This window comes from Lagenorhynchus albirostris, chromosome 3 (assembly GCF_949774975.1).
Source record: "Lagenorhynchus albirostris chromosome 3, mLagAlb1.1, whole genome shotgun sequence".
Lineage (NCBI taxonomy): Eukaryota > Metazoa > Chordata > Mammalia > Artiodactyla > Delphinidae > Lagenorhynchus > Lagenorhynchus albirostris.
This window is the reverse complement of record NC_083097.1, coordinates 164,763,902-164,788,878: the sequence shown is the minus strand read 5'-3', so window position 1 is coordinate 164,788,878 and position 24,977 is coordinate 164,763,902. Positions and strand designations below refer to the sequence as shown.

Below are 24,977 nucleotides of genomic sequence, written 5' to 3'. Positions count from 1 at the left end.
CTTCTACTCAAGAAAAACAACTAGAGGCACTCTTAGAATAAAGAGTGCTAGACAATGCAAATATACAATTTAATTATTTTCTACTATGCCAAAATAAACCAATTAGGAATAAATAAAACCAAGGGGTTTCCCTGGTGGTGCAGTGGTTGGGAGTCCGCCTGCCGATGCAGGGGACACAGGTTCGTGCCCCGGTCTGGGAAGTTCCCACATGCCGCGGAATGGCTAGGCCCATGAGCCATGGCCGCTGAGCCTGCGCGTCCGGAGCCTGTGCTCCGCAACAGGAGAGGCCACAACAGTGAGGGGCCCACGTACCGCAAAAAAAAAAAAAAAAAAAAAAAACCAAAAAAAAACCCCAAGGATATAATTTAAATTAGCAACAAAAAATTAATACGGACTAAACTCTACACGGAATGAGAAGGACTTATATTGAGAAAACTGTGAAGGTTTTCTTGCTCATATAAAAGTGTTCAAACATGGAAATACTTTCGGATTCTAGCATGGTAAATGTTAACAATAAAGACGCCAATATTCCTGATATTATTTCATCATGAATGCAATTTCAGTCATCAATATTGCAATTGAATTTTAAGGTGAGGAAATGATAAGCCTGATCTTTACAGGAAGGGCCCTTTGGATATGTGACGAGAGGAGGCCAAGTGAACTTTCCCCTGGGAAGACGTGGGGCTCAGAAGTAATTGAGCTGAACCATGGACACTGACTTTTCTCTTCTTGTGGTTCTCCCAAAGTTGTGAAGTCTTCAGAAAATGGAGGGCATGGACTAATCTAGCTAATTAGGAGCTCTGTGCATCAAGCATTCAAGGCCCCGCAACTGTAAATAGTCAGCCTTTGTCTCCAGCCCTTCAGGTTGCCGGTCCATGTCTAGCAGGCTTCACACCTGAGCCTCCTCCTCCCAGACTAGTCATCCCCATCAGGAGGCTCTGGCTGGAGTCTGTCTTTCTGCCAATCCTGAGGATAGAGCTTCAGCCATCATTGCTCACCAGGCAGAGAGGGGCAGCAAACTGGTCCCCCTTGGGCATGCACCAGCAGGGTCTCAGCACAGCCCAGTGAGTGCTATGGGAGACAGTGGATGGAGGAGGGGTCACGGGAGTGGTGTTTCCTCATGGTCAGAACAAGCAAAACAGTTGGGATAGACAGATGGTAGGGCACTAGTGTGCAAAGTTTCAGCTCCGGGCACTGTGACGTTTTATGTCCTTGGTTCTGGTGGGGTCCAAGAGCTCTCATTCAGAGTTCTGCTTTCCTCCCACATTAGTTCTAGTTCCCATGGGCATTACCCCCATGATAGCAGGAAGCAGTTCTCTCTAAACTGTCCCCTAAGTACTCCAAAATCATGAAGTGAGGACGTGGATGAGGATAAGACAGTAAACATGGTATCATGATTCTTCATTGAGGATTTCCTAGGTTCCAGGCTCTAAGTGTTCCATGTAGCTTGTTTCATTTCAACTGCGTAATCACCACCAAGAAAGAGGAATGAACAGTATTGTCACTTCACAGATGAATAAGGGAGCACAGCATTTAAATATAACTTGTATTAGGTCATGGGGTAAAATAGGAGTGAATTCACGTTTGAATCCAGGCATCCAGCCTCCAGACACAGGGCACTTAGCCAGAATTCTCTCCTGTCATTTTATTTGCCTGGTCACTTCAGGCAGAGACCCCATGTTCACTGCCCTCTGTCCTTTTAGGGGTTCCTGGTAGACCTCAGTGGAGGGTAAGTGGTAACCTTGCTGCATTGACTCTAGGAAGGAGAGCTGAGATCAAGGGAGGACTCATAGAGGATCAGCAGATTGTAATGTAGCACAGATGTCTCTCTTGCTCCTGCCCCTAGATTTTGCTTCAGCTGTCCATGTCCTCCTTTATTCTTGTGCTTTAGTCCTTCTCAATCTCTAAAGGAGACATAAAGGCAGAGTGTTGGGTTCCATTCTTAGTTAGGAAACAGAAATCAGTTAAAAGATATTTCTTAGCTGTGCTTTTAGTTAAGACCACCGTACTTCTGAAGTACTTCTGTTGTACTTTATGAAGTGCATGGAAACAAAGTGAAGATATTTAGTGTATGGGCATCAGAGACTGATAATTTAATTTTGTCTCCTGTATTTATTATCTTGAGTGACGTGGGGCAAGCTCTTTGTATCTCTGAAACTCAGTGTTGTCATCTGAGTCAATCCCTAGTTGATACAACTGCTTTGTTGTAAGAATTAAACAGTATAGTGGAAACTACATATTTAATTACATATGTAATGAATGTACACAGGGCACAATAAATTTCAGATACTATTAACAGGCTAGCTTCATACTATTTGATTAAAATAAATTGTCATCTAAAGTATGAATATCTCTGGATCTGAGGAGATATTTTATTTTGTCCTTATCCAAGTAGATACTGAGTGTTTGGAGGGAAATAGACTGAGTCTCATTCATTTCTGATTCCTCAGAGCCTATACTTCTTTGGCACAGAGTAGGCAACAAAAACAAACAAAACTCTGTTAAAAAAAATTAAATAGACCCTTAGTTCACATAAATGCAGAGTAGACAATACTCTTTCCACCCACTGGGTACTTTTATTTTATTTATTTGTTTGTTTATGTGTTTATTTTTGGTTGCACTGGGTCTTCTTTGCTGGGCGCGGGCTTTCTCTAGTTGCAGCAAGCGGGGGTGGCTACTCTTTGTTGCGGTGCACAGCCTTCTCATTGTGGTGGCTTCTCTTGCTGTGTAGCACAAGCTCTAGGCACGCAGGCTTCAGCAGTTGTGGCACATGGGCTCAGAAGTTGTGGCTCGTGGGCTCTAGAGCACAGGCTCAGTAGTTGTGGCGCACGGGCTTAGTTGCTCCGCAGGATGTGGGATCTTCCCGGACCAGGGCTCGAACCCGTGTACCCTGAATTGGCAGGAGGATTCTTAACCACTGTGCCACCAGGGAAGCCCCGTCTGGGTACTTTTCTGCCTGTACTTTCATCCTTCCAGCAATATCCCATCAGACTAGAGAAAAGATACAGTGGGGCTTGGGTGTTTTTATGGCATGGGCTTTCTATGAACATATTATTTTCCTTTTATAAGACACACGTCATTCAATTATCAAAAGTTGTGGAGATTTGGATGAAGTCATGTCATTTGAAACAACAAGGATGGACCTTGAGGGTATTATGCTAAGCGAAATAAGCCAGAAACAGAAAAACAAATACTGTACGATCTCATATGTGGAATCTAAAAAACAAATGAACAAACAAAACAGAAACAGACCTTTAGATACAGAGAGCAAACTGGTGGTTGCCAGAGGGGAGGGTGGTGGGGAAAAGAGCAAAAAATGTGAAGAGGATTAAGAGGTACAAATTTCCAGGTACAAAATAAGTCAAAGGGATGTAATATACAGCATAAGGAATATAGTCAATAACACTAATAATTTTTGTGGTGACAGATGATTACTAGACTTATCATGGTGATCATTTCATAATGGGTTTGATTGTCAAATCACTATGTTGCACACCTGAAAGTAACCTAATATCGTATGGCAACTAACTTCAATTTTTAAAAAAAAAATAAATAAAATTTATTTATTTATTTATGGCTGTGTTCGGTCTTCATTGCTGGGCGCGGGCTTTCTCTAGTTGCAGTGAGCAGGGGCTTCTTTTTGTTGCGGAGCATGGGCTCTAGGAGCGCAGGCTTCAGTAGTTGTGGCATGCGGGCTCAGTAGCTGTGGCTCGCGGACTCTAGAGCGCAGGCTCAGTAGTTGTGGTGCACAGGCTTAGTTGCTCTGCAGCTTGTGGGATCTTCCCGGACCAGGGCTCAAACCCGTGTCCCCTGCATTAATAGGATTCTTAACCACTGCGCCACCAGGAAAGTGCCCAATATATTTTTTTAATGTATTAAGTGAAAACAAGACAGAACAAAAATACAAGGATTACTGCAGGCAGACGTTCATCTTCAAATCAGAAGCATAATCAATACATAAAATTAAATCTTGCAATTCATTTCTTAAATAATAAAAAGATGATTCGTGAGTGTGTGGCACGTGGTAAATGTTTAACAAATGTTAAGTATATGAAGTTATTACTATTTGGAAGTGTACTTTGAATTAGAAAATGGACCTAAAGACTGTCAGTGTTTGTTGCTGTGCAACAGAAAAAATACTATTCCCACGAATTCCTCTTTTGAGTACAGTTGACCCTTGAACACGGGTTTGAACTGTGCAGGTCCACTTACACACAGACCATAGTACTATGTGATCGGTTGGTTGAATCTGCGAATACAGAATCACTTACATGAAGGGTCAACTGTAGTAATACATGGATTTTCTACTGCTCCATGTTGGTGCCCCTAACTGCAGCATTGTTCAAGGGTCAACTGTAGTAACACATGGTGGTTACACGTGTGAATTCTGAGGCCAGGCGGATTTTAGCTGCCAGTTGTGTGACCTTGGGCAAACTCCTTAGTTTCTCTGCCTCAATTTCCCCATCTGTGAAATGTGGATAATGACAGAATCTATCTCAGAGTGTTTTGTGTGTGTGTGTGTGTGAAGAGAAAATGCATTAGAGCTGTAAAGTCCTTCAAACAGTGCCTGACACAGAGCTCAATAAACCTTAACTAGTTCAGTTGAATCAAACTAATAATATTTATGTAATGCTAACAACAAGCCATATGTTTTCACGCAAAGATAAAGCAATGTTGGTCTCATACTTTATTGACTGGATTCTTTCCTTCCCTTGTAATCACACTCTTTCCATAATATAAGGAGCCCATATGCTGTGGATGGTTGAAAAGATATCTGGTGCTTGCCCAGAAGATGCTAAGTGAAGGTTATATGAAAATGCTCTCAGCCACAGCTTGCCCTAATAGTTCCCTGTCCAACCACACACAAGCCTGATTGTCCTAACTGGTTCTTCAGAATTCTTTGATCTCTGGAGGCAGTATAGTATAGTAATAAAAACCATGGTTTCTGGATTCAGGCATAGTTCCCCTATGTACTAAATATACAACGCTGGCCAATTATTTGAGCTCATTTCTGCCATTTCACTATGGTGTGTTAGGTGGATAATAAGTATCTGCCTCATAAGGCTTTTGTGATGATCAAATACGTTAATATATAGAAATATCTTAAATATTAAGATAGTGAATGATACAGAGTGAAACTCATGAAATGTTAAATATTATTTTCTCTTACTTTTATGATATCATAAAACCAAATAAGTCCCTTCTCTTCAAAGCCCTCTCTAAATCTGTCTTCTAAACTCCTCCATGGTCTAAAAACTTGGGACAGAAAAGGAAGTGTTTCTGATCCCACAGAAAGGATGTGGTCCCACCGCAGCCACGGCAGTAGCACTTCCTATGTGCACCTTTGATGCTACTGAATGGCTTTGATTAATTTATGGCTAGTGTTGATAATATATCTGTCCTAGACTAAACACAAAAACTGTTTCTTGTCCCTTGTCTATTTTTTAACACCTTCCAGATTTTTAAAAAATATATTAGCCTTAAAATATATTTTATGATTGAGAAAGGTAACAGAAAAGCAGGTAATTTAGAGCTTCTCTGGATAATCTGGCCTCACAGAGGGAGGTGCTGGGTTTAGAATTTTTTTTTTTTTTTAACATCTTTATTGGGGTATAATTGCTTTACAATGGTGTGTTAGTTTCTGCCCTACAACAAAGTGAATCAGTTATACATACACATATGCTCCCACATCTCTTCCCTCTTGCGTCTCCCTCCCTCCCACCCTCCCCATCCTACCCCTCCAGGCTGTCACAAAGCACCGAGCCAATATCCCTGTGCCATGCGGCTGCTTCCCACTAGCCACCCACCTTACTATGTTTGTTAGTGTGTACATGTCCATGACTCCCCCTCGCCCCGTCACTGCTCACCCTTCCCCCTCCCCATAGCCCCAAGTCCGTTCTCTAGGAGGTCTGCGTCTCCATTCCTGCCTTACCCCTAGGTTCTTCATGACATCCCTTTTTTCTTAAATTCCATACATATGTGTTAGCATACGGTGTTTGTCTTTTTCTTTCTGACTTACTTCACTGTGTATGACAGACTCTAGGTCTATCCACCTCATTACAAATAGCTCAATTTCGTTTCTTTTTATGGCTGAGTAATATTCCATTGTATATATGTGCCACATCTTATCATATTTCATAAAACAATGTGTATGATGAATTGCAAGATAGATCTGATCAGAACACTGTGTCCTATATACCTTATTAGCAGAAAGCACAGGTAAATGTATTTATTCAACAAATGTTTGAGTCATTATGAAGTGTCAGTCACTTTAAAAGAAGGAATCCAGGACTAGTCATAAATTTTACTTTAACTACTGAGGAGCTATGGATGTCATTTATAAGGGTAAAACAGGTTAGTTGTTCCATTAATCTACACAAGTGCTAAAACTGCAAACACACACACACACACACACACACACACATATTTAAAATTGGTGAAATCTGAATAAGTTCTGTGGATTTCCACTGGAGGAAACTGGGTGATGAATACATGGGACTTCCATATACTTTTTTTTTTACAAAAATATGAACTTGTAATTATTACATAATAAAGACTTTAACACACACACACACACACACACACACACACAAACTAAGGACCAGAAAGCTTAAATGACTTTTTTCAAAGGTCACAGAGGTAAAGTTGAGAAGTGAAGACTAGAAATCAGGTGCCTTGATTCCAGTCCAGTTTTCTTTCCATTCCAACAAGGAAACCATACGGCCTTATGATAACAGGCACATAAAGGTGATCCTCTGCATATATCTCAAATTCATTTCAACTGATAATGCTAATAGTAGAATATTCTGATTGGATGGTTATATAAGCAAATTGGACACAGTAGAAGGCAGGCACTGATACAAGTGACTATCACAAATAGCTAGGGAAATAAGAGAAAATTAAACCCAAATTCAGTAGAAGGAATAAGACCAAAAATTAAAGAATTAGAAGCATAATAAACTGAGAGTTGGTTCTTCAAAAATAATTAACATATCAAAATCCCTACCAAGATGAAGAAAAAGAAAGGGACCACATAAACTACCAAGATCAGGAATGAAAAAGGGGATATAATTACAGCTTTCAGACATTAAAAAGAAATTATAGGATATTATGAATAACTTTATGCCAACAAATTTGGAAAGTTATGGAATGGACAGATACAATTTAGCAAAACTAACACAAAAACAAATAAAAAAATTAAATAACCTTTTGTCTATTTATGTTTGGTGTAATTCATGAGTGAAACTATCTTACAAAAGCTTCCTATGAAGAAAACCCAAAACTAGATTCCCAGGTGAATTTTTCCAAACACATAAAAAATAGATAATAGATAGTTTAAATTTCATATAAAGTTTTTCAAAACAATTTCCAACTTCTTTTATGAAGCAGTGTAAACCTGATACAAAGCATACAAGTATATTAACATAAAAGAAATTACAAGACAAGCCTCATTAACACAGACACAGAAATAATTTTTTTTAAATAGCATTTTGAATCTAGCAAAATGAAAAGGCTAATAAGCTAATATATATACCATTTCCAAGTATAGTTTATTCCAGGAATACATCTTGTTTTACCATTTGAAAATCAAGGAATGTAGTAATTCACCACATTGAGACCAAAGGAGTTTTTAAAGACTCTGACATAGACAGAAAAGGCACTAGATAAAATTCAATATCATTGATGATTAAAAAAACTCTTTTGATAATCGAGGAATAGAATTCCTTTCATTTAAAAAAGTTATCTATGAAAAACTTACAACTATTATTATACTTAATGGTAAAATATAGAATACTTTCCTCTAACATCAGGAACAGGGCAAAGATGTTCATTTTTACCATTTCTATTTATCACTATAAAGCAATGAGGCAAGAAAAATAAAAGGTAAAGTTTAGAAATCAAGTAAGACTTTCTTTTATTGGCACTGACAGGATTGTATACACAGAAAATCCAAAATAATTCATAAACTATTTGAATAAATAATTGAATTTATAAATATCATGGATAAAAGATCAATGTACAAAAAGAAATTGCAATCCTATGTGCTAGCCCCCAAAATCGAAAAATAAATAAAAATATTTACAAAGGAAAACATATCTCATACCTAGAAATAAATTAAAGTTACTTCAAGACCTCTACAATTAAAACTACAAAACACTGTTAAGAGGAATTAAAGACGACCTAGATAAATGGATAATTATACTATGTTCATCAATTAGAAGACTCAGTATTGTAAAGATGTCAATTTTATTCAGGTTATTCTCTAAAGTCAATGCAATCCCAAGCAAAGTCCCAGAAGATTTGTGAAAATTGGTAAGATCTAAAATTAATATAGAATCAAATCAGGAACAGAGAAGGAAGACAATCCTGATGAATAAAAAAGTTGGAAGGCTCTTGCTACCGGATATCCAAAAATACTGAAAAGCCAAGTAAAGATTGAGAAACCATCTTAGCAATCTAAAGAGATGGTAACAGATGGAATCAAACCTTTCTGAAAGGATTTCTAGAACTACTTAGCCTTGGCTGAGAGTTCCCAGACTTCATAGTTCCCTACCATTGCTAAGACCAGAATGAGCATATTGTGCTAGCTGATGTTATTATTGCCTCTATTTCTACACCCTACCTGCCCCTGCTGCCTCCTTCCCTTCGCCATATACATCACAATTGCCAGGACCCTATGATTCAGTTAGGACTGACTCCACTCTCTTTTTCTGGATGAGTATGGGAGCCAGTCCTAAACAAACCAGAGAATTATATTCCTCTGGCCACAGTGATTCGATAACAGTTGGCAAGTGAGCCAATCAGATTTAACTGTAATAATCATATTGGAATTGTTCAGAAAGACAATCACTCTCTTCTCCCTGAGACTTCAACCCAGAAAGAAAGCAGCTTGGATCTTCTGAGGGCCACTGTGAAGAAAAAGAGCCCACAAGGAAGAATAGCTAATGCAGAATGATGCACAGACAAGACATGGAAACAGAACTCATCCAGATAACATCTTTTTAGCTCCAGGACCCAGCCACCTCTGAAGTTACTTATACTCAAGGATTTTTCAGTAATCAAACCAATAAATTCCCTTTATAGTTTACAAAAATGAAAAGCATGAAGACATGTCAGAGACTGGGAAAAGTTATCTGCAATACACACACACACACATATATAAAATACACATAATTTACGTGTATTATAACATATTTTACGTATATGTATGTAACTAGATATAGACAGAGATACACATACATTAAAAAAGGACAAGTAGGGCTTCCCTGGTGGTGCAGTGGTTGAGAGTCCACCTGCCGATGCAGGGGACATGGGTTCGTGCCCCGGTCCAGGAAGATCCCACATGTCGCGCAGTGGCTGGGCCCGTGAGCCATGGCTGCTGGGCCTGCGTGTCCAGAGCCTGTGCTCTGCAATGGGAGAGGCCACAACAGTGAGAGGCCCGCGTACTGCCAAAAAAAAAAAAAAGGGGGGGGTGGGGGAATATTGGGTAGGCAATTTCCAGTTTCTGCCATACTAGATCAAAATGAAATTACCATTTACAAAAGAAATTACAAATACCGAAGTGTTGATAACCACAATGACTGCATACTTCGAGAACAATGAGAGTAAATTAGAAACTAATAATAATAATAAAAAAAGACCACTCATGCCTGCATACAAAAAAATACACTTCAACTCCCCGATGGGTCCAAAAAACTCTGTAATGGAAATAACATTTACATCCAAACCAAAACAAAAGCACCTCATAAAACATATGCAGCTACAGCTGAAAGGTATTAGGGGAAATTTATCACCTTAAACATTCATCAGAAAATTAAAACTGGAAATCAACAAGCCAGCAGTAGTCCACTTTAAGGATGAGGCACCAATCTTTGCTTCTAGTATGAATTTTCTTAGAACACAGTAAGTGACGTTCATGAAGGTGTTACCACATGATTTACATACACAGGGTTCCTCTTAGTTGTGAGTTCTCAAGTCTTCAAAACGATGAGCGACAATTTCTTACATTCACAGGGTGTCTCCACAGTGTGAGACCTTGCGTGCTAAGATCTGAAAAAGCCTTGCAGACATTTCCTTATTCCTTACTTTATATGTTTCCTCTAGTGTGAGTTTTCAAATGTCTTCGAAAGTAAGCGGGACAAACAAAGGCTTTCCCACACTCCTTACATTCATAGGGCTTCTCACCAGTGTGGCTTCTTACGTGTCTTCGAAAGGATGAAGGACAACTGAATGCTTTCCCACATTCCAGACATTCAAAGGGTTTCTCTCCAGTGTGCATCCTTGTGTGGACAGTAAGGTATGAAGAATGGCGAAAGGCTTTCCCACACTCCTTACATTCATAGGGTTTCTCCCCAGTGTGCGTTCTCATGTGGATCCTAAGGGCTGAGGGGTAAATGAAGGCTTTTCCACATTTCTTACATTCATAAGGTTTCTCTCCAGTGTGAGTTCTTGTATGTACCGTAAGGTGGGAGGAACTAATAAAGGCTTTCCCACATTCCTTACATTCATAAGGCTTCTCTCCACTGTGAGTTCTTAAGTGTTCGGTGAGGGATGAGGAACGACTAAAGGCCTTCCCACATTCCTTACATTCGTACTGCACCTTTCCAGTGTGATCTCTCACATGTGCTCTAAAGGACGAGGGACAACTGAAGGCTTTTCCACATTCCTTACATTCGTAGGGTTTCTCTCTACTTTGATTTTTCACATGTGTATTCAGGGAAGTGGGAAGATAGAAGGCTTTTCCACATTCCAGACATTCATAGGGTTTCTCCCCAGTGTGTTTTCTCATATGGATACTTAAGGAGGATGGACAATTGTAGGCTTTCCCGCATTCCTTACATTTATAGGGTTTCTCTCCCGTATGTGTTCTGACATGTACGGTGAGCTTTGAGGACTCACTGAAGGCTTTCCCACACTCTTTACATTCATAAGGCTTCTCTCCAGTATGGATTCTTATATGTATTATAAGGTGAGAAGAGGAACTGAAGGCCTTCCCACACTCCTTACACTCATATGGCTTATCTCCACTGTGAATTCTTTTGTGTTTGGAGAGTGAGGAGGAACAACTAAAGGCTTTCCCACACTCCTTACATTCATAAGGCTTATCTCCACTGTGAATTCTTTTGTGCTCTGTAAGGGATGAAGAACAGCTAAAGGTTTTCCCACATTCCTTGCATTCATAGTTTGTCTTTCCTGTGTGAATCTTCATATGCGCCCTAAAGAATGAAGAACAACTGAAGGCTTTGGTACATTCCTTACATTCATAGGGTTTCTCTTCAGTGGGAGTTTTCATATGCTTCTTAAAACAAGCAAAAAAATGGAAAGCTTTCCCACATTCCTTACACTGATAGGGTTTGCTTCCAGTGTGAGACCTTATGTGATTCTTAAGGGATAAATGATCTGTGAAGGCCTTTTTACACTCTTGGCATTCAAAGGCTTTTACTTCAATAGTTCTCTTGAGTATATTAAGATTTGAGATATGGCTGAAGGTTTGTCTACACTGATTTTCTTCGTTATGTTCATAGATGTTCTCCACCATGTGACTTCTTTTAAAAAATAAAAATCACATTATTAGCAGCAAGTAAATTTTTACCATTTTCAGTGACTACATCTGTTTCCTTCCCTGTCCAATGATAAGCTGAAAGTTCTCACAGAGGGCTCTACGATAGCCAATATTATCACTGAGTTTTTGGCTTATGGGGTTTTTCTGATGGTTGCTTACAAATGAATTATGTGTCAAACATGGAAGAGCTCAATCTCATTTGTGGAAAAAATATCTTATGAAAATTCCATATGAAATCACAATTTTTGACCAAGTTTTATATACATGTTTTTTTAATTTCGTGACATTTTAAGATTCTCTCCTGAGACACTACTCTCTCTTATATGAATAGCACTCACCTCAAATGTCTCTCATGGTTTTTGTTCTGATAATCAAAACCATGGTATTCCCAGCTTTTGTGTAAAATGGACAACGAGGAAGCACTCCTTTTGAATCTTACTACATTCTGTTCACTGGATATTTTTTCTCCATAAATATCTTGTGCGGCGACTAATTCATTAGTTTTAAGTTGAGTCTGAAAACCTGAAACAAAAAAGTAAAGGCATCATGAAAGAAGGACTTTTGGCAGTGTGGCTGGTTCAGGACTTTCCCAATAAGCACAGGGTCAAAATGGCAAAGCAATTAAGAAATAATCCCACAAAGATTGAGACTGATGGTAACATAAATAGGGTATTGCTAGGGGAGCAAAACAAAAAGGAACTGGGTAAAATGCACATGACCGAATACTACATTACAAAGAGGAAATATGGGCTTTCCCAAGAACAAGGACTGATGAAAAGTCAAAATAGTAATCGAAGGTATCTGTGGAAGATCAGCTTCCTCAGACATGGCAAAGTTTCACTTTGCTTTTATTTGATTTTTCCAAATGTAATATCCCCCAACCAAGTCAGTTTCTCCCAAGGATCCTTGCCTTCCTGATGCTTCCCCTGGGTGGGTCCTCTCTCTGCTATCTCCAGGTCCTCCTCTTGTTTCCACTGGGAGATCAGATAGGGTGTGTGTAGTGGATACCCTGTTCATGTGGAAAGGTATATCATGAGGGAAAACAATGAGGAACCATAAACATTTCCATGAGACAGGGCAAAAACGTTGCTCTTCTGTTACTCTAAAGCAAGTAGGAGCTTAATTGCAACAAAATGTTGAATTTTTTTTTTTAAGGTGGGACGGGGTGGTGTGATGTCTAGAACTGATCTGACATTCACACCTAAACCTCAGTATTATTAGAAACTGGTCCAATATTCACAGGCAGGACAGACATACTGTTCTCCTGTTGAAGATAAATAATCTCAGAATACCAATCTCAGACAAGGTTACTCTGAGACCATGATAAGATGAAACAAAATAAGGCTACTTCATAATTTAGCCTAGGGACAGACAAAAAGTGTCACTGTGCCATCCACAAAATACTAATAGAATTTCCCCTGCATCCAGATTTCTGTCAGCATCCAATCTAAAGTGAACACCTAGGGACTGGGTTGAATGGTGTCCCTAAAAAATTCATGTCCATATATACATTACTATGTATAAAACAGACAACTAATGAGAACCTACTGTACAGCACAGGGAACTCTACTCAATGATCTGTGGTGACCTAAATAGGAAGGAAATCTAAAAAAGAGTGGAAATATGTATACGTATAACTGACTCACTTTGCTGTACAGCAGAAACTAACACAACATTGTAAAGCAATTCTACTCCAATAAAAATAAATAAATAAATGACAGCATAATATAAAAAAAATTCATGTCCAAACAGATCAATGGAACAGAATACAGTCCATAAATAAGTCAATATAAATATAGTCATACATATAGTCAACTTATCTTTGACAAAGGTGCAAAGGCAATACAATGGAGAAAAATATAGTCTTTCCAACAAACAGTGCTAAAATAACTACTAGACATCAACATACATTAAAAAAAAAAAGAATCTTGACCTTACACTCTTGCAAAAATTAACTCAAAATACAGGGGGAGGCATCCAAAGCTTCAGGAAAAGTTGGGGCCCCATCAATAGGGAGTAAAAACTTAGTTCAAAACAGATCACAGATCTAAATGTAAAACATAAAACTATAGAACTCTTAGAAGATAACATAGGAAAAAATGTAGGTGACCTAAGATTTGGCGATGACTTGTTAGATAGGTGAAAATTAATCAGGGGAAACGTCACTAAAATGGAGTTGAGAGGCTGGAAGGAGAAGCTTTCATGCAGTTCCACAGGACATCAATTATAGGAAGAGGGCTTCCCTGGTGGCGCAGTGGTTAAGAATCCGCCTGCCAATGCAGGGGTCACCAGTTCGAGCCCTGGTCCAGGAAGATCCCACTTGCCACGGAGCAACTAAGTCCGTGTGCCACAACTACTAAGCCTGTGCTCTAGAGCCCACAAACCACAACTACTGAGCCCACGTGCCACAACTACTGAAGTCCATGTGCCTAGAGCCCATGCTCCACAACAAGAAGCCACCAAAATGAGAAGCCCGTGCACTGCAACGAAGAGTAGTCCCCACTCACTGCAACTAGAGAAAGCCCACGTGCAGCAAGAAAGACTCAATGCAGCCAAAAATAAATAAATTTATAAAAAAACAAATTACAGGAAGAATTGTCGATTACAGACTCCAACAAAAGAATCATCAGGGCTTCCCTGGTGGCGCAGTGGTTGAGAGTCCACCTGCCAATGCAGGGGACACGGGTTCGTGCCCCGGTCTGGGAAGATCCCACATGCTGTGGAGCGGCTATGCCCGTGAGCCATGGCTGCTGAGCCTGCGCGTCCGGAGCCTGTGCTCCGCAACAGGAGAGGCCACAACAGTGAGAGGCCCGTGTACCACAAAAAAAAAAAAAAAAAAAAAAAAGAATCATCAAGAATCACCAGTTATAATCCTGACAGGAAAAGATGTACATTGCTTCCCCTATAAGAAATCAACTACCCCAGCAACTAAGCCAATATGAAACCATCATCACCCTGAATTCTCATTTTTCTCCAATAGACTTTCATCCAAAACAACCTCTCCCAAATTCCTCCTTTTTCTCTATAAAATTATGTTCTTCTCCCTTGTTTTTTGGACTTGCCTATGGCTTTTGTTATAGCTTTCTTGTCCTAAATTGCAATTCCTCTGCTATGCCCAAATAAACCATTTTTGTTGGTAAAATAACTATCTTATTTTTAAGGTCAACAGATAATGACCTGAAAGACACAATTCATGAGAGAAAGAATTGACAAGTTGGACTTCATTAAAATTAAAAACTTTTGCTCTGAGAAAAAACTGCCAAGAGAATAAAAAGCCACAGACTGGAAGAAATTATCTGAAAAAGACATATCTGATAAAGAAGTGTTATCCAAAATATACACAGAATTCTTAAAACTCAAAAATAAAGAAAATAAACAACCCGATTTAAAAAATGGGCCAAAAACCTTAACAGACACCTCATCAAGGAAGATACACAGATGGCAAATAAGCATATGAAAAGATGTTCCACATCATATGTCATCAGGAAGATGCAAATCAAAACAATGAGATACCACTATACACCTATAAGAATGGCCAAAATCCGGAACACTGACAACAAAGAATTTTGAGAATGTGGAGCTGGTGGGAATGCAAAATGGTACAGTCACTTTGGAATACAGTTTGGCAGTTTCTTACAAAACCAAACATACTCTTAACCATACAGACAGGCAATTGCACTCCCTAGAATTTACCCAAAGGAGTTAACAACATGTCTACACAAAAACCTGCATGTGGATGTTTAGAGCAGCTTTATTCATAATTGCCAAAACTTGGAAGCAATCAAAATGTTCTTCAGTGGGTGAATGGATAAACAGGCTGTGGTACATCCAGACAATAAAATATTAATCAGCACTAAAAAGAAATGAGCTATCCAGCCATGAAAAGAGGTGGAAAAACCTTAAATGCATATTACTAAGTGAAAGAAGCCAGTCTGAAGAGGTTATATATATATATACTGTGTGATTCCAACTACTTGACATTCTGGAAAAGGCAAAACTATGGAGACAGTAAAAAGATCAGTTGTTGCCAGGAGTTGTGGGGAAGGAGAGATAAATTGGGGTGAAGGGGATACAGAATTTTTAAGGGTAGTGAAGCTACTTTATGATAATATAATGGTGGATATGTCATTATATATTTGTCCAAACCTTAAAATGTACAACACCAAAAGTGAACACTAATATAAACTCTGGACTTAAGGTGATAATGATGTGTCAGTGTAGGTTCATCAACTGTTACAAATATACCACTCTGGTAGGAAGGCTGTGAGTGTATGGGGACAGGGGGTATATGGGGAATATCTATCTGTACCTGTTACTCAATTTTGCTGTGAACCTATAAACTGCTCTAAGAAAAATAAAGTGTACTGAGAAAAAAATCCCTGTCCTCCCAGAATTTCAGAATGTTACTTTATTTGGAAATAGGGCCTTTGCAGATATAATCAAGTTAAGGTAAGTTATACTGGATTAGGGTAGGCCCTAAATGCAATGACTGGCATCCTTACAAGGACAGAAAGACTTAGAGACAGAGGACGAAGGCCATGTGAAGATGGAGGCAGAGATCAGAGTGATGCAGCTGCAAGCCAAGGATTGCTGGCAACCACCAACAGCTAGGAAGGGGACAAGGAGAGATTTTTCCTGAGCCTTCGGAAGCGTCATGACACCCTGATTTCAGACTTCCAACCTCCAGAAATTTAAAAGAATAAGATTCTGTTGTTCTTGGCCACCCAGTTTGTGGTGCTTTGTTATGGAAGGCCTAGGAAACCAATACAGCCTGCTTCCACAGACCTACCCCCAAGTCATTCAACCTAAGTACACAAATCCTATAATATTTACTTTCTAACATCTTCTTTCTGAGACATGCCATGGCTCCCCATGGCATGTGTTCTCCCTCACTGCTCAAAGTAATAAACCCAACTTGCTTAACTGGTGGTCTCTGGGTACAGGGCACTAACAGCTGTAAAATTCTCAAAAGGTCCCAAACCACCAATTTTCTCCCTGTGCCCCAAAGTGACCCCCGAAGTCTGTGCCCACAATTTCTACACTTAATAAGCCTTGAGGCTTCCAACCACAAGAAAAAGAGAAAGTCAGTTCAATACACGTTTATTTTCTTTCTTTTTTAATCTTAATTTCATATTTATCTTCTTGCCCATTACACCTAAGCATTTTGAATACAGTCACATCTTGTTTTTTATAGTATACATTCAAAAGGGTTTGATATAGAGTTCACCCTCAAAAAAATGCTTAATGAATGAAAGAATGACTGAATGAAGAAAAATAAGACCAACAGCATCTTTATAACACTGGATGAAATGAAAAGTCTGCATTCAGTGCCAGTGTCAGAATGGATAAGGAGATTTCCACTGATTCTTTTTCTGTTGCTGTTTTATACTGGTAGAATATTTCAACAATATGCATTGTTATTGTTTATTTTCATGGTGAAGCCACTAGACTGTAAGTTCCTTGGGGTCAGTGACCATGTCTGTCTTATTTACCAATTTATTCCAATTCCTCCACCCAAATCCTAGAACAAAGTCAATTAGTAAGATAAAACTGTTTTCTAAACGACTAAATGAAGGAATGTTGCCACCCTTACCTAAAGAGGCCAGGTTCCGGAAGTTTTCCAGCATCACATCTCTGTAGAGGTTTCTCTGAGCGAGATCTAGCAAAGCCCACTCCTCCTGGGTAAAGTCCACAGCCACATCCTCAAAGACCACTGGTTCCTAAAACATTCCACATATTTTGTTCAGAAAAGTGCCAACTCCCCCAATGTGTGCAGGAGGATGAATGAGGCTGGAAATACTGAGGAACTGAGAATCAATTCATAGGAAGTTCAGAAGATTCTATTCTCCCAACATCTACCCTAGGATTCAGTCATCAGATCTTCTTCGTTCTACATAAGCATCCTGACTGATCAAATTTTCTCACAGATTTAACAACACTTTTGAAACAATAAATTTATCTTTCCACAGTTTGATGGTGACCAATTCCAGTCTTACAATAATCCAGAACATCCAGAGGATCTAGCAGAAATGAAATGCTCTAGAAATGAAATAATAATTTCTACATTGAAACCAGCAAAAATTCCTTGTTACAGAAACAATTTCACTGCTTCCTTATATCCCACCACAGCAACCAGCACAACGCGAAACACTGGGTCAAATCTGGATGAGGTTTTAATGAATAAAAACACACTGAGGGACAGAGAGCTTTTCTTTTTCTTTTTTTTCTTTCCCCACAAACCTGGGGCCCAGGAGTCTGCAAGAAGCACAACATTCAACCCAGGCCCACAGCCGGCCACATTTTCTTGCACTCAAGGCCAGGGGCTGTAAATTACACAACATGAGCTAAATTCAGCCTATCATCTATTTATGTAAGTAAAGTTTTATTGAAACACAATAAAACATTTGTTTATCCACTGTATATGGCTGCTTTCACACTAAAATGGCAGAACTGAGTAAAACAGAAACTCTATGGCCTTCAAAGCCTAAAATGCTTACTATGTGGCCCAATGCAGGAACAGGTTGCTGACCCCTGCTCTAAACAATTAGGAGATCGATGGCCCGGTGGAACTGAAATATTCTTTTGGAGAATTATTAGCTCTTACTCACCTGTGTCATATTTTTCTGTAACTCAGCAGCTGTTCTTTCTTCCTCCATGTTCCCTTCATGAAGAAAGACAGAGTATTGAGAAGTTAGAGCTGAGGCAGGAGAAAGAAGACACGAGAATCTGGGTCTCCCCACAATTTCCATAATCAAGACTGTAGATTTTGCAGCATATCTGTTAGGAGTGATCACTCCCCTCAAAACACACACACACACAGACATGCATAGCCCCAAGACACCCAAGCAAACACACATCAATCTTGTAAGAAAATAGAGGGAGGGGGGAAGAAGTTAGAGCAATCTTATCTCCTCTAGAGCTATAAAACAGTCCTCTGGTTCTTGTAGATCATAAAAAAAACAGGTTAAGAGTCCCATTTTGTAAGCAAGTTAACTGTAGTCTAAAAAAATTTAACTGTCAATTTGACCATAATAATGAAAACATAAAAAAAAAATCAGAGAATGTCTTCAATAGTAAGAATATACACACCATCTCAAATCCAGGAAAGTGTGACCTGTATGCCAGACTTCCGGGGGTTCCACTTGCAATATTTATTTCTGTACTGCTTGGCAGGCTAACATGTATTACTCCTCAGCCCCTGACTACTAGACCCTCTCCCACAAGGGCTGCAGGGTCCCCAAAACCTGGTTTTTGAGAAAGAGCATCAACTGACTGAATTCCACATGCAGGTGGCAAGAGAAGACTTCTCCTACTCAATTCTGCAGGAATTGTACAGGAGGTACAGCAGCAGCAGAACAAGAACACTCGGAGTGAAGTTAGCAGTGTGTGTCATCTCTCACAGTGATATCTGTAGCACTACTGCACAAATTTCAAATAACGAAAATGCAACAGTTTCTTCCACTGCCGTGGATGAAGTATGTATTTTAAAGCCAATACAAACTGTAACATTCTTTACTAACATGCTCCATTTAAGCAACCAAGATATGAGAATGACTTGGCAAAGAGATGCCCACACCTCTGCAAAAAGATTATTCATAGAAACTCTGCAAATCAGATCCTATCAAAACCAGTTTATAGTTGAAGAATCTTGGAAAGAGTCACTTAACTATGTGCTCAATGCTACCCAATTAGAAAGCTGCTGAGGAGCTGTGTGTATGCAGCTGTATTTACCTTCAAAGCCTAAATGCCCAATGAGTGTATTTCTGAACATATACCCTACAATTTAGTTGTCAGTGAGGCCCTTATGCCCTAACATTACCAGGGTCTGGCCTAGAACCCTGTTGGGCACACTATGGAGAGTAGACAAATGAAGTATTCTATTCAAGTGTTTTATCTTTGAGCTCCTTCTCTTGACTAAGCCCTATGTCTTCAGCAGGGATGCTTCCCTTAAGGCCTTGACCTCCTGCTCCTTCATCTCATATTTATTTCGGTAATATTCACCCTGTCCTACTATGTGCAGTCACAGGAGACACAGCATTGAACAAAACAGAAAAATACTAAAGTGCCTGGGTCTTATAATCGTTTGAAGGAGGACCACTAAATTAACAAAATATTATCAGGTGGTGGTATATGCTATGTAAAGATGCATCACATTATAGGGATAAGGAGATACGCACATATTTATCTTTAGCAAATCAGGACTACTTATGTGACAGGGTAGAAGCAGGAAATTAAAATAGCTGTTTCAGATAACACTAGAAATCCATGGCTGGTGTGGTACATATATTTATATACAACTAACCCTTGAACAATTGCAGGGGTTGGGCCACCAACCCTCCAGCAGTAGCAAATTTGAGTATAACTCATAGTCAGCCCCCAGTACCCAAGGACTCAACCAACCACTGATCCTGTAGTATTGTAGTATTTAGTACTGAAAATAATCTGCATATAAGTGGACGCGTGCATTTCAAACCCATGTTGCTCAAGGGTTAATTGTATTTACAAATATCATCCATTCCTGTAGAAGAAAAATCAGTATCAATGGGTTAACCATTGACTTATAAGGGCAGAAAAAGAACAGCATAAAGGTTTAGGGAAAAAAATGAGTATGTGACAAAATTAACAATATTTTAAAAAACTTAAACAGAATCAGATAAAGCTAAATGGCAATACTACCCAAAGCAATCTACAGATTTAATGCCATCCCTATCAAATTACCCATGACATTACAGAACTAGAATAATCCTAAAATTTATATGGAACGATAAAAGACCCAGAATTGCCAAAGCAATCCTGAGGAAAAAGAGCAAAGCGAAAGGCATAACCCTCCTAGGCTTCAGACAATACTACAAAGCTACAGTAATCAAAACAGTGTGGTACTGGCACAAAAACAGACATACAGATCAATGGAACAGAACAGAGAGCCCAGAAATAAACCCACACACCTACGGTCAATTAATCTTCAACAAAGGACACAAGAATACACAATGGGAAAAAGACAGTCTCTTCAGCAAGTGTAGCTGGGAAAGTTGGACAGCTGCATGTAAATCAATGAAATTAGAACACAACCTCGCCGGTGGAGGAAAGGGAAACCTCCTACACTGTTGGTGGGAATGTAAATTGGTACAGCCACTATGGAGAACAGTACGGAGGTTCCTTAAAAGACTAAATATAGAACTACCATATGATCCAGCAGTCCCACTCCTGGGCATATATCTGGAGAAAACCATAATTCAAAAAGATACATGTACCCCAAAGTTCACTGCAGCACTATTTACAATAGCCAAGACATGGAAGCAACCTAAATGTCCATCAACAGAGAAGTGGATAAAGAAGATGTATATATACAGTAGAATATATATATACAGTAGAATATTAGTATATCTATATTAGAATATCTATATACAATAGAATATTAGTCAGCCATAAAAAAGAATGAAATAATGCCATTTGCAGCAACATGGATGGACCTAGAGACTATCATACTGAGTGAAGTAAGTCAGACAAGAAAGACAAATATCATATGATATTGCTTATACGTGGAATCTAAAAAAAGGTATAAATGAACTTATTTACAAAATAGAAATAGAGTCATAGATGTATAAAACAAACTTATGGTTACCAAGGGGGCAAGGAGGGAGAGGGATAAAGTGGGAGACTGGGACTGACATATACACACTACTATATATAAAATAGATAACTAATAAGGGCCTACTGTATAGCACAACAACTCTACTCAGTACTCTGTAATGACCTATATGGGAAAAGACTCTAAAAAACAGTATATATATATATATATATAAAACTGACTCACTTTGCTGTACACCTGAAACTAATACAAAATTGTAAATCAGCTATACTCCAATAAAAATTAAAAAAAAAGAACACACCCTCTCACCATACACAAAAACAAACTGAAAATGGCTTAAAGACTTAAACATAAGGTGTGACCCCATAAAACTCCTAGAAGAGATCATAGGCAAAGCATTTTCCAACATAAATTGTACCAATGTTTTCTTAGGTCAGTCTCCCAAGGCAACAGAAATAAAAACAAAAGTAAATGGGACCTAATCAAACTTACAAGCTTTTGCACAGCAAAGGAAACCATAAACAAAACGAAAAGACAACCTATGGAATGGGAGAAAATATTTACAAATAATGCAACCAGCAAGGCTTAATTTCAAAAATACACAAACAGCTCATACAACTCAACAACAAAAAAACAAACAACCCCATCAAAAATGGGCAGAAGGACTTCCCTGGCAGTCCAGTGGTTAAGACTCCACACTTCCAATGCAGGAGGCACGGATTTGATCCCTGGTCGGAGAACTAAGATATCACATGCCACACAGCCAAAAAAAAAAAAAAAAAAAAAACGGCAGAAGACCTGAATAGACATTTCTCCAAAGACATACAGATGGCAAATAGGCACATGGAAAGATGCTCAACAATGCTAATTGTTAGAGAAATACAAATCAAAACTATAATGGGGTACCCCACCTCACACTGGTCAGAATGGCCATCATTAAAAAGTCTACAGATAACAAGCACTGGAGAGGGTGTGGAGAAAAGGGAACCCTCCTACACTGTTAGTGGGAATGTAAGTTGGTGCAGCCACTATGGAAAACAGTATAGAGTTCCTCAAAAAACTAAAAATAGAATTAACATATGACCCAGCAATCCCACTCCTGGACATATACCCAGAGAAAACTATAACTCAAAAAGATACATGCACCCCTATGTTCAAAGCAGCACTATTCACAATAGCCAAGACATAGAAACAATCTAAATGTCCATGAACAGATGAATGGATAAAGAAGATGTGGTACATATACACAATGGAATACTACTCAGCCATAAAAAAGAGAAGGGAATAATGCTATCTGCAGCAACATGGATGCAACTAGAAATTATCATACTAAGTAAAGTAAGTCAGAAAGAGAAAGACAAATACCATATGATATCACTTATATGTGGATCTAAAATATGGCACAAATCAAACTACAAAACAGAAACAGACTCACAGATATAGAGAACAGATTTGTGTTTACCAAGGGGGAGAAAGGGTGGGAGAGGGATAGACTAGGCGTTTGGGGTTAGCAGATGCAAACTATTACATATAGAATGGATAAACAACAAGATCCTACTGTATAGCACAGGGAACTATATTCAATATCCTGGGATAAACCATAATGGAAAAGAATATTAAAAAAGAATGTATATATGTGTATAACTGAGTCACTTTGCTGTACAGCAGAAATTAACACAACATTGTAAATCAACTATACTTCAATTAAAAAAATAATAAAGTGAAAAAAAATGTTTAAAAAATTAAAAAATATAGGGACTTCCCTGGCAGTCCAGTGGTTAAGACTCTGCGCTTCCAACGCAGGGGGCACGGGTTCGATCCCTGGTCAGGGAGCTATGATCCCGCATGCTGCAGGACCAAAAAATAAAATAAAATAAATAAATGAATATAAACACAAAACCTGTTTACATCCAGTCATTAAAGAAAAAAATTAGCAGTTTAGAACATACCTACAAAGGAAACAGAAGTTGCAGATTGTTTTACAGACAGGTTCACCAAGTAAGTAAAGGATTCATAATTCCATTTTTTGGGGGGGTGGGGGGGTGCTGTTTTCCTGTGTATTTCCAAGACCAGAAAAGTACTCAAAACTCAAATATATGTGTATACACACACACACACACGCACATAAATATATGAAAGATCTCATTCATATACACAAGGGCAAAATATTAAAATATTAGTACAGTCCAGAAATGAATAATGAAGATAATAATCACAAAATAAGTTCATTTCCTCCTAGGAATGAAGTGTGGTTAAAATGATTAACATAATTAAAATGATTAATATAATTCACATTAATAGAAAAAGATCACATGACTCATCCCCTTCGATACAAAATAGTGACTGATCTCTATCAATATGCATTGATGATAATAATTTAACCCACTAGGACTAGAGGGAAATAGGCTTTAATTAGAAAAAATATATATTATTTACAAACACCTACAGCAAACATCCTATTTAATGGTGAAATGGCAGAATAATTCCCTCTGGGATCAGGAACAAGACAAGGATGCAACTTAAATGCTATTCTACATTGAACTGAAAGTCCTGGCAAACGCACTAAATAAATAAAAAGAATATAAGGTACACAAAATTAGAAAGAAAACGCAGAAACTGACATATGATCACACTTTCGGTGTGAAATTCAAAAAAATCTACAGATAAATGACTAACATTTAGAGCTGCAACTGGCAAGGGGGTTAAAAAGATACTAAGTAATCAGTTCACTTTTACGCAGCTGAATATAATGTAGCAAACTGATGCCCACAGGAAGAGAAAAAAAAAAATCACAGGTTAAAAATAATCTCTCTCGCATCAGGAAGGGAGAGGTGGGGACGGAGTTAGGCAAATGTCACCCCATTCTCACAGAACAAGCCGAAATCCACAGACCTGCGCAGAGACGAGGTTGAGACTCTCGTCCCCGTGACCCGAATGGCAGGGATGCTTTTCCTTTCTGGAAAGAGAGCAGAGGATGATTTTGGAGGCCGATTAAATACGAGGATGGCTCTCCAACTCTCGCCTGCAGCAGACTCACCCCGACTGCTGGACCCTCACAGAGTTCCTGATTCAGTGAGTTTGGTACCAGCCGCGGCTGCTGGAGGCCCCGGGCGCGGGTGTCCCAGCGTGGAGCGGTGGGCACAGCCCAAGCGGCCGCCTTTTGGCCTCTGACCCCAAGGCCAAGCTCTCCACCTCCCGCGCACCAGACTTGGGGCGGGCTGGGCTGAACCAGGTAGGACGCGGACCGAGGCTAAAATTTACATCAGATTTAGACGGGGTTGCAAGGGGACATGGCCGCCGGCTTGCGCACGCGCAGAAGTGCACGGCTGCTTCCGGTTTCTGCGCCACGCACAGCGTCTGGGGCCGGGCCTCGGGAGCTGGGAAATTTGGGTTGGGAGGGGCGGTGGCAGCTTCCAGCCGCAAGTGGGGGAGAAGTACTAGTTTCCTTCCACGGAGAGACGCGACTGGGTCTTGGGGCTGTGTCAACCTAGGACTTGGGGTTGGAGAGGGCCTGGAGCGGGACCAGGCTATGGGCGGGGCTTGGTTTACTAGGCCTGTGGGGCGGAGATGGGGCGCGACCAGGCCTAGGGGCGTGGCTTAGTTGAATATTCCAAAGAGCTGAGTTTAGGGTGGGATCAGGTCGAGGGGTGGGACTGTAGCAAGAGGAGGTCCCACAGTCAGGCTGGTGATTTGGGGCACTTTGAGACAAGACGATGTCCTCATCCCTGGGGACCACTATAGCAGGTTAACTAGCCAGTAAGGCAGAAATGGCAAGCCAAGGCCGGTCTCCGAAGCACAGTTAGGGGAGGCATCTTTGTCCACAGC

The 24,977-nt window shown here is 39.5% G+C and overlaps 1 protein-coding gene across 3 annotated transcripts in view; it reads right to left on the bottom strand.

The window, feature by feature from the left end:
• Positions 1–24,437, bottom strand: part of LOC132517661 (zinc finger protein 699) — a 67,824-nt gene extending 43,387 nt beyond the window's left edge. The window contains exons 1-6 of one of the 3 annotated variants that reach the window (XM_060145285.1): positions 24,190–24,437; positions 24,045–24,108; positions 18,172–18,224; positions 17,157–17,283; positions 11,902–12,085; positions 7,891–11,546 (exon numbers count right to left, since the gene is read on the bottom strand). In XM_060145285.1, the coding sequence (XP_060001268.1) occupies positions 10,088–11,546; positions 11,902–12,085; positions 17,157–17,283; positions 18,172–18,219 (1,818 nt within the window). In that variant the 5' untranslated portion in view covers positions 18,220–18,224; positions 24,045–24,108; positions 24,190–24,437 and the 3' untranslated portion in view covers positions 7,891–10,087. Of the gene's footprint in view, positions 1–7,890; positions 11,547–11,901; positions 12,086–17,156; positions 17,284–18,171; positions 20,137–24,044; positions 24,109–24,189 lie in introns of those variants that run through there. The other 2 variants (XM_060145286.1, XM_060145289.1) reach the window with 2 other exon arrangements.
• Positions 24,438–24,977: the final 540 nt, after the last annotated feature.